Source organism: Priapulus caudatus, unplaced genomic scaffold (genome assembly GCF_000485595.1).
Source record: "Priapulus caudatus unplaced genomic scaffold, Priapulus_caudatus-5.0.1 Scaffold271, whole genome shotgun sequence".
Classification (NCBI taxonomy): domain Eukaryota; kingdom Metazoa; phylum Priapulida; class Priapulimorpha; order Priapulimorphida; family Priapulidae; genus Priapulus; species Priapulus caudatus.
The window spans coordinates 137,535-148,348 of NW_014577332.1; the positions used below are offsets into that span (position 1 = coordinate 137,535).

General features: G+C 48.8%; 1 protein-coding gene across 1 annotated transcript in view; it reads left to right on the forward strand.

The window, feature by feature from the left end:
- Positions 1–9,405, forward strand: part of LOC106808375 (peroxisomal acyl-coenzyme A oxidase 1-like) — a 28,224-nt gene extending 18,819 nt beyond the window's left edge. Inside the window, exons 12-17 of the mRNA XM_014811075.1 lie at positions 6,076–6,266; positions 6,526–6,684; positions 7,342–7,597; positions 8,273–8,343; positions 8,696–8,831; positions 9,092–9,405. Of these exons, the coding sequence (XP_014666561.1) occupies positions 6,076–6,266; positions 6,526–6,684; positions 7,342–7,597; positions 8,273–8,343; positions 8,696–8,831; positions 9,092–9,154 (876 nt within the window). The 3' untranslated portion in view covers positions 9,155–9,405. The remainder of the gene's footprint in view (positions 1–6,075; positions 6,267–6,525; positions 6,685–7,341; positions 7,598–8,272; positions 8,344–8,695; positions 8,832–9,091) is intronic.
- Positions 9,406–10,814: the final 1,409 nt, after the last annotated feature.

Genomic DNA, 10,814 nt, shown 5'->3' on the forward strand with positions numbered 1-10,814 from the left:
ACGGCTCACTGTCTCAAGGTAAATCATCCCTCCTCCACCCCTTTGATCACGATTTAGTTTCTTACTTAACTGAGGACTGGCTTGCCAGTGACACGCTGAGTGCAGTCACTGTAGATATTCATCACCATAATTATCAGTGTATTTTCACCCCTCAACTTTCAACCCTTTTTTCAGGCATTATTTTAACATCCATTTATAGATGGTGCCAGATCGATTTGTTCCAGGGCCAGAAAAACGACGAACCGACGAGGACGGATTTGCGCAAACACAGACCGAACTGACGCGACGCAAGACCTGCCATTCATACTCTCAATACAGTCAGACGATCAGGTGGGAGCCATCGCTAGAGTGAATTCAACTCAAAAAAACAAATTTAACTATGAATGCACGCAGGTCATCATTAATCGTGGTATATCGGAGAGGTTGTGCCGTGGCCAAGCGTTCATACCTTAGACATAGAACGTATTTACAGAAAGCACTCTACTCAAAAAGGTATTCACTGTAAACCGAATTCATGAAACGCTTACCGAAAGTTTATTTTGGCATTGGCTGTGAGGAGTGAACTTACGCAGCAGCCCTGCTTCAAACGGCCGCTTTAGCAGCGCTTCGCGGGTTGGCAAACCGGCGATGCTCTAATGTCGACGCTGTAGGGGCGGGCTTTTGGGCCGAGGTACTGATGCTGTCTGCCACTCTTCTGCCAGCTCGTACAGGGCTGGCCAGCTGTCAGCAGATGCCTGATACGCAGAAAGAAACACGTCCCACGGCAATGCCAGCACGCGCGTTTGCTAAGCGGCACCACGCTACTCTGGTGCCGACGATCACAATTACAGTCATTTGACAGTTGTTTGCGCAGCTGTCATTACACAGGTTGGATTGTTACTGTGCGGCAGACGCTAACAGAGTGGCCGACGTCACTATTACCATCATTTTTACTGTTTTTACGGCTGTTTTGTGTAGCTTGATTGTTCACAGGTTGATTTGTCCGTATATCCTACTGGCTGCTCACAACGCTGGCCCTGCCTCCGGTACATGACTGGTGTTTTCAGCACCTCTGCCGTGCACAGTGCCTTCTGCATAAGTCCAGCGATGCCCGGGCAGCTTCGCTGGCAAGTGAGGGCGGCCGTGGCCGCCGCACGCGCATGCCACGGGGCGTCGCATCCCTGCCACCCTGCTCCGAACACAGCGCCTATCAGCCCGGCTGACCCGAGTGAAGCTGAAGACCATGCGAAGCGATTCAAGTCAGACACCGTCGTCGTAAGCAATGGCCTGCTCCGACAGCAGCGCCTTCAGGCAGCCTAAAAAAATACTTTTTTTATTACGAGGAGCTCTTTTTTTGAATTTTGTATGAAAAAAAAAGCTGCTCGTATTTTGTTTACGGGAGGCTATTTTAAGCTTGGGCCAGAGCTACTTTTTTCATTAAGGCAATGAATTTTGTTAAAATTTTCATTTAATTCTTGATGCACTGACTCTAATAATGTCTCAGAAGCCAGAAATTGTGTCTATTAATCGGTAAAGGTGGTTTCCCAAACAAGTCAAGGATTATGCTTCTGGCGAAATCGACGAGGTCACAATTATTCCTAATGGCTGACAAATCACGGCGGGCGGGTTTACATGTTGCTGTTGCAGTGTTGTGTACAAAGTATGACTGCTATGCACTGAATTGTCTCATTCGCCATTGTTTTTTAATTCAACATCGTTATGGTCTAAGGCCATTCAATAAAAAAAAACTTGCTGCCCCGAAACAGGGAAGTGCAATTTTCAACTACCCCTGCCCCGGCGAATTTTGGTTGGCCGCCGGGCCATCGGGCAGCCGATTTGTCGAGCCGGCACCGTGCAGGGTTCGAATTTTCGCGCTGAAAATCTAGTGACAGCTAAGGACCACCACTTCAGAAAGTTCAGAAGAGTTTCAGAAGTTCAGAAGTTCAGAAAGTTCAAGAAAGTTCAGAAAAGTTTTTTGTGGACCTGACACAAAAATTTGGTGTCAGCTTTATTTACTAGCCAGTGAGTAACAAAATAGTTATATAAAAGATAACCAATTGAATTAAACAGCATAACGCATAACAAAGGAGTTAATGAAGACAAATAGTGCTCTCATTAACTCTTGAGTAACTTAATTAGAGTTGCGTCAAAATAATGTTTACATGCTCTAGGAATGTCGGGGGAGCTTCTGGGTAAGGTTTTACTTTCGTTTTTTCTCTTCCCCAGTCCACGGTACCCCATGCATAGATCTATTCAATGCTGGCCCGCAATCCACAAAGTTATCAAGTGCCTAGAATCATTCAAATATTACAGTTTACATTTTTCTAAATATCTACCCTGATAAAAAAACAGTCCACTTCTAGCGTAAGCCGAATTCAGCCAAAACAGCCTTTGATCTACGTCGTGTCCAGGTGTCACTCGGTCCCCGTGCCGCTAACTTCCTCACAATGAACCGCTGCGATTATATAACTTATTGGTTACGTGCGGTTATAAAAACACATTGATTTCTTATAGACTATCGCGAGTTTTTGTTCGTGTGGCGAATCATGCGTTGAGGGAGTTCATTGCAGCTCTAGATGTTTTGGATAACCCTAGCTGTCTACGTTGGAGGAATGGGTCGTAACGCGTGCCGGTGGTCAACGGGAGCGATTTTTTCTCGTAGGCTTCGCAAAATTTTCGCGGCTCTCGTAATTGTTGTTACCAAGAGCGCATTTGAAAGCTGACGGGAGGCGAAAATCGCTCGCCAGCTTCCCCGTGTATTTTTTTCGCTAGGCCTTCAGCCCGCCGAGCGCCGAGTGAAGCTGAAACCATGCGAAGCATCCAGTCCAGACACAGTCGTGCGTAGCAACGCTGCTCCGAACACGCGCCTTCAGCCCGGCGCGACACCGAGTGAAGCTGACACCATGCGAAGCATCAGTCAGACACCTGCTCACGTCGTCGTAGCGAATGCCTGCTCGAACAATGCGCCTTTTCAGCTCGCGCGACACAGAGTGAAGCTGAAACCATCGCGAAAGCATCAGTCAGACACGTCGTCGGTAGGCAAACGCCTGCTCCGAACACAGCGGCCTAGCCCAGCCGACAGCCGAGAGTGAAGCTGAAACCGATGCCGAAGCAATCAGTCAGACACGTCGTCGTAGCAATGCCTGCTCCGAAACAGAGCCTTCAGTCCCGGCCGACACCGAGTGAAGCTGAATAGCAGCGAAGCAATCAGTCAGACACGCTGTCGTCGTAGCAATGCCTGCTCCGAACACGACGCGCCTTCAGCCCCGCCGACACCCGAGTGAAGCTGAACGCATGGCGAAGCATCAGTCAGACACGTCGTCCGTAGCAATGCTGCTCGCGAACACAGCCGCCTTCAGCCCGGCCGACCCGAGTGAGCTGAAACCATGCGAAGCATCCAAGTCAGACACGTCGTCGTAGGCGCAATGCCTTGCTCCCGAAACAGCGCGCTTAGCCCGGCCGACACCGAGTGAAGGGCTGAAACGCATGCGAAGCATCAGTCAGACAACGTCGTCGTAGCAAATGGCCTGCTCCGAACACAGCGCCCTTCACCGGCCGACATCCGAGTGAAGCTGAAACCATGCGAAGCATCATCAGACACTCGTCGTAGCAATGCTTGCTCCGAGACCACAGCGCTTCAGCCCGGCCGACACCGAAGTGACAGCTGAACGCATGCGAAGCATCAGTCCAGACAGCGTCGTCGAGCAATGCCTGCTCCGAACACCAGCGCCTTCAGCCCGGCCGACACTGAGTGAAGCTAACCCAATGGACGAACATCAGTCAGACACGTCCGTCGTAGCATGGCCTGCTCCGAACACAGCGCCTTCAGCCGGCAAAGACTGAGTGAAGCTTGAAACCATGCGAAACCATCGGTCAGTGAGTCGTCACAGCAACGCCTGCTCTGAACACAGCGCCTTCAGCCCGGCAAAGACTGAGTGAAGCTTGAAACCATGCAGACCATCGGTCGGACACGTCGTAGCCATATTATCATCAATCACTAACAATCAAGATCAAATCCATCACATGGAGGTTTTTACGCGATAAACACATTGAGAAAAAGGTTCAGACACATCTAGTGCGAGTGTACAGTTGGAAGAATGTATGGAAACAGTCACTTGGTTTTCTAACTATCACAGGCAGACAACGACATGCCAAAAAGGAGAGTGTAGTGTCCTGTGAATCACGGGCAAAGGAGTGGGGCCCCGCCCCCCGTTCTAATTTCGCCCGTGTCTCTACCTCGGCCAGGTTGGAGTAGTTTCCTTCATTCATCTCCTCTGTTCTGGCGTTGTACACCTCTTCTACGTGTTTCGGAGAAATAGGAAAGAGAAGGTCATGGCAATCCAAGGGAAGAGTTCATCTGCTGCGTCTGATAATGCAATGACTGACTCTCCTGTTCACGAGCGACGACCACACAGGAGAAATAATGCACCCGACAATCCAGCATGCAGCCATTCAACAAGAGAACACTCAATATGACGATATAATATGAACGGCCATACCAACGTGTTTAAATACGCTGTAAATGTGCTTCTACTACGATACAGTTAAACTGGTGTTAGGGTAATCGCTATAAAATAGACACGTTTCTATAAAGACACTACCGGAATTTCACTTTAATGGCAGTAACACGATAACGCCCCCCCCCCCATTGAATGGCCACCTGTTTATATAGGATGTCTTAAAGATTCGTATACAGGGTCCATAAATGCCAATATTGGCTATATCAACATTCCCTCCCCCCCTACAAGCCGCAGCCCATTAGAGGGAGCGGTGAGTGTGGCTGTCTCACCCGGGCCGCGGCGTGCACTGCCGGCGCACACAGCTGTAGCGCGTCCCCCTACAAGCCGCATCCCAGCGGGAGCGGCGAGTGTGGCTGTCTCACCGGGCCGCAGCGTGCACTGCCGCGCGCACACAGCTGTAGCGCGTCCCCCTACAAGCCGCATCCCACTAGCGGAGCGGCGAGCGTGGCTGTCTCACCCGGGCCGCGGCGTGCACTGCCGGCGCACACAGCTGTAGCGTGTCCCCCCTACAAGCCGCATCCCACTAGCGGGAGCGGCGAGCGTGGCTGTCTCACCCGGGCCGCGGCGTGCACTGCCGCGCACACCAGCTGTAGCGTGTCCGCCCCTACAAGCCGCATCCCACTAGAGGGAGCGGCGAGCGTGGCTGTCTCACCCGGGCCGCAGCGTGCACTGCCGGCGCACACAGCTGTAGCGTGTCCCCCCTACAAGCCGCATCCGACCTAGCGGAGCGGCGAGCATGGCTGTCTACCCGGGCCGCGGCGTGCACTGCCGGCGCACACAGCTGTAGCGTGTCCCCCCTACAAACGCATCCCCTAGAGGGAGCGGCGAGCGTGGCTCGTCTCACCCGGGCCGCGGCGTGCACTGCCGGCGCACACAGTTGTAGCGAGTCCCCGCTACAAGCCGCATCTCCACTAGCGGAGCGCGCGCGTGGCTGTCTCACCCGGGCCGCAGCCGTGCATGCGTCGGCCACACAGCTGTAGCGCGTCGCGATTGTCAGCGCCTTGGACAGGTTGTCCTCGCAGAGCGCGATGAACATGACACGCATCATCACCATCGACGCGTAGCCACCCTTCTCAGAGCCACGGCGCGTGTACACGCCGTCCGCACTCAGCTGCAGAGACGAGCCAGAAACAGAAATAAGACATGAGAAATAACAAAAAAAGAAATAGAAAGAAGAATAAACAGAAATACGAATGAGGTGACAGGAATAAGCTTCACTCGGTGTCGGCCGGGCTGAAGGCGCTGTGTTCGGAGCAGGCATTGCTACGACGACGTGTCTGACTGATGCTTCGCATGGTTTCAGCTTCACTCGGTGTCGGCCGGGCTGAAGGCGCTGTGTTCGGAGCAGGCATTGCTACGACGACGTGTCTGACTGATGCTTCGCATGGTTTCAGCTTCACTCGGTGTCGGCCGGGCTGAAGGCGCTGTGTTCGGAGCAGGCATTGCTACGACGACGTGTCTGACTGATGCTTCGCATGGTTTCAGCTTCACTCGGTGTCGGCCGGGCTGAAGGCGCTGTGTTCGGAGCAGGCATTGCTACGACGACGTGTCTGACTGATGCTTCGCATGGTTTCAGCTTCACTCGGTGTCGGCCGGGCTGAAGGCGCTGTGTTCGGAGCAGGCGTGGCAGGGATGCGACGCGGTGAGGATGGCGTGCGGCGGCCACGGCGCCCTCACTGCCAGCGAGCTGCCCGGCATCGCTGACTATGCAAAGGCACTGTGCACGGCAGAGGGTGAAAACACAGTCATGTACCTGGAGGCAGGAAGGTGAGCAGCCAGCTAGGATAACGACAATCAACCTGTGACAATCAAGCTACACAAACAGCCGTAAAAACAGTAAAAATGATGGTAATAGTGACGTCGGCAACTGCTGTAGCGTCTGCCGACAGTAACAATCAACCTGTGTAATGGCAGCTGCGCAAACAACTGTCAAAATGACGGTAATTGTGATGTCGGCACCCAGAGTAGCGTGTGCCGTTAGCAAACGCGCGTGCTGGCACGCCGTGACGTGTTTCTCTGCGTATAGGCATCTGCTGAAGCAGCTGGCAGCTGTACGAGCTGGCAGAAGAGTGGCAGACAGCATCCAGTACCTCGGCCAGCCCGCCTACACGTCGGACATTAGAGCATCGGCCGAGTTTGCCAACCCCGCGAAGGTGCTAAAGGCGTTTGAAGGCAGGGCTGCTGCGTAAGTTCACTCCTCACAGCCAATGCAAAAATAAACTTGTCGGAAGCGTTCATGATTCGGTTGACAAGTGAATACCTTTGAGTAGAGTGCTTTCTGTAATAACGTTTATGTCTAAGGTATGAATGGCTTGGCCAGGCACAACCTCTCCGATATACCACGATTAATGATGACTGTTGCATTCATGTTAAATTTGTTTGAGTGAATTCACTAGCGATGGCTTCCCACCTGTCGTCTGACTGAGCAGTAGTGAAGGCAGTCTGTGCTCGCGTCATTTCGATCGTGTTTGCAAATCCGTCCGTCGTCCGTTCGTCTTTTTTCTGCCCTGAACAAATCGATCTGCACCATCTAAAAATGGTTAAAATAATGCCTAAAAAAGGTAAAGTTGAGGTGAAAATACCACTGATAATTATGTGAGATAGTCTGACAGTGACCATGCACAGTGTCACTGGCAATCCATGTCCCTCAGTAAGAAGAAACAAATCGTGATCAAAGGGTGGAGGAGGATGATACCTTGAGACAGTGAGCTATTGTTAACGGTGAACTATTTAGTGTGAACAGTGAATCATTTAGTATGCCCTTAAGATGATATACGCCAATTTTGCTGCAATTACCACAAAATCCACAATTGTTTCACACGTCTGCCCCACCATATTGCAGGATGATTAGGCACGTGGCGCTGCGGATGGAGCGTTGTGCGGCAGCGGGGGCGCGTGACGCCATGGAGGCGTATGACCTCAGCAGTGTGCTGCTGGTAGATGCGGCGAAGGCTCACAGTGAACTCTACCTGCTGCGAGCGTTCGCTGCAGGCGTCGCCACCCTCACCGTCTCACCGCACCTTGCCCGCATCTTCACAGCTCTCCTCACCCTGCAGGCTACCTATGCCATCACGCGAAGCAGTGGGCAGTTCCTACAGGTGAGTGTACCTAGTAACTGCAGTGTTAACCGATGCATGTAGGCTGTAGCGTCGCCGCGTGTGACTGCTCTATGGGCTCGGCTGAGAGATAGCAAGCTGATCGTGAGGTTACAAGATGTCTGTAATAGATGGCAGTAGCGCATTTCTGTCGCTTCTAGTTGCTGCTTTTTAAAGATTGAAAGTTGGCACATGACGAATGGAGTTCCAATTTAGATTTGTTAGTAATGTAATTGCTACCCACATTCGACCTGTCTACTAAAGCAATTTGTATAAAGATGGAATCATTTCTCATTTTTACCAAATTCAACCTTTACACTAACGTTAAACCAGGTCTAAACAATAAAATTCAACAAACTGGAGACTATTTCAAACTTATTTTATTTAAAAATTTAAATAGTAACTTTCAATGCAATAAAGCTTTTATTATTATGATTATGATGATGATGATGATGATGATGATTATTATTATTATTATTGTTATTATCATTATTATTATTATTCGATCATTTACACATACAAAAGCATGTACATGTTTCCATGTAGATTTAAGGGTAAATTTTGCAATCTCCTTTGCTCAACCTCATGTTGCTTTCATTTGTTGATGGGTTTTGCTCAGTAAATTTTGCGCGTTTGATATCTAAGGTTATCTTTATAGCTAATTGTGTGTTGTGATAGGCAGGAGTCCTGACAGCTGAGCAAACTCAGTGGGCAGCGGAGGAGATGCTGCAAACATTCACGGTGATAAGGTAAAAAACATTTGTTCGTTTTTTATTCATAATCAGTCCTGATATAAATGCTGTTGTGTGTAGTCTTAAGCAGAATAACGTCCTTGAGTATTATTGAATGGTTAAGCTCACCTAGTTTGTATATATAAATATACATGTGTGTGTGTGCGTGTGTGCGTGCGTGCGTGCGTGCGTGCGTGCGTGCGTGCGTGTGTACTTATGTATGCTAAAATGTCCACTATATGGCACTGTGTCACTAAGCAGTGATTTGAGAACATGTCGCATCACTGCAATTGGCTAGTGCTGCTTGTCCGTCTAGCAAAGCTGATTGGTCAGTCAGTGATTCACTATCCCCTGTTGTTTTCAATGATAGGCCCAATGCAGTGGCTTTGATGGATGCATATGAGCACCCAGACGTCATGTTGAACTCTGTCTTGGGCTGCTACGATGGTAACGTCTACACACGAATCTTCGAATCCGTCCAGAAAGAACCCATGAACAAGTCAGAGGTAGAAGTGCACGCATCTGCATTGGCAGTGTTAGCTAATTCTGTGATATATCAGTGTTAGATGTCTCCTTAGGGAATCTGAGCATTTAACAGGCAGTTTTAACCTAGGCAGGACAAAATTAACAGGCAGGGAGAAAAAACTATAGTATATTTTGGCAAATATAATACTTATGTAATAGTTTATATGTGTCAGTGCATTTATGGATGTATATGTAATATGATAACTGCAGTGTATGCATGACTGCTCATTTTGTTCTTCAGGTGCACCCAGCCTACTATAAAGTTCTTCAACAGAAGCTGAAAAACACAAAGGCCAGACTATAAGGAAAGCAGACATACGATCTAGTATTGAAGTATCAAAGCATTGCTAAGCGCACTTGCTCTAGTGGAATAATACGTGGAGGCAGAGCCAGAATGTTGAGGTCGGCACTGTGGTGGCATGATGTGACCCCACCCCATTAACATTCTCATCTGACTAGGTGGTTGGTAGGTTGATAGCAGGAAAAAAAATATAATTTATTTTTCGGGGGCTACTTTTCAAGCTCGCGTGCATGGAAATAGCACTCTAAAATTTGGTTTGCATTGAACTCTATGCAAATTTACGGGGGTTCTTTTTGGCATTTCCGGGGCTCTTTTTGGCATTTCGGGGGCTAAATCACCCCGTGCCCCTGTGTATTTTTTTCACTGGTTGATAGTGTGTATGGGCCGTGTACATGTGGTGGGTGTCTATAACCCAGCAGAATTAGATGAAAGGTTGTGAGATGTGGTGACATGCGCAATCATGAGCAAATCATTTTTAACATGTAGTACGTATTATGGTCATCTAGTCGGGGTATATGTCTTTGATAACTGGTGGCTAGGGCAACCACGGGGTTAGGCCTACCAGGTTTAAGCATTTTAAACACAATCTGTTATAGTTACCTCAGGAAAAAGATTAAATTGTTTTTAATTGCTTTGTCACATATTTGTTTTTATTATTTGCGTTTTAAGAGTTACGAAAACGTTTTACAAGTGAAGGCTACTTACGTACAAAGGTTTTCATAAACACATGGCTCTAAAAAATTTCTTATACTGCGTACATTATTAGTTTTATCTGTATGGTTGTTATTTCCAAATAAGGTTTTCATGCTGAGATTGTCAGCATTAGTCACGATGTGAATGGTGAAACTTGAACGTTGTTGTCAAACATTCCACAGCATGATGGAAGGCAGGTGTTGTTTAACTTCCACTCTTATGTCAAGAACTTTGCAAAGTTTTAGCAAGAAATGTTACAGTTTGCTGTCTGTTTGGTCTTAATTAAATTTTTCACTTGATGAAATAATGATATGCAATGATGTCAGCAGCTGGTCATGCATTATGATGTCACTAGAAGACGTGATTATCTACATCGTTATTGTAGTCGCTGGATAATTTCGGCTGCCAGACAACTGTGCGCTGTAGCTTGCGTGCTATGTGCGCCGTGTAATTGTGTGTAAAGCAGGAATAAAATGAGAGTAGAGGGATGTAGTTAACAAACTGCCGTTTCACCGTATATTATATACTCACTAAAACACGTACAAATCACACAGGGTAAACTAAAGGTTGCGCACTACACACTAAATCTAGCTACAGACAAGGGTGTCTGGTATCGTTGCTGAGATGCTGAAGCCTGCTGGTGAAGCTGGTGCGGTCTTGGTGTGTGGTCTCGTTGAGACCATCATATCCGAGGGCCGGATTCCGACTGAATGGCAGGAAAGCTACATTGTCAACTTGTTTAAGGGAAAGGTCGATGCTCTGGACAGAGGGAACTACAGGTGCCTGAAGTTGATTGATCAAGTGATGAAGGTGCTTGAGCGAGTGGTAGAGGGATTTATCAGGAAGAGAGTGGGGATCGACCACATGCAGTTTGGCTTCATGCCGGGCCGTGGCACTACTGACGCGATCTTTAGCCTCGTCTACACGACGAACCTTAACTCGAGTTAAGCATTAACTCGAGTTAGCGATT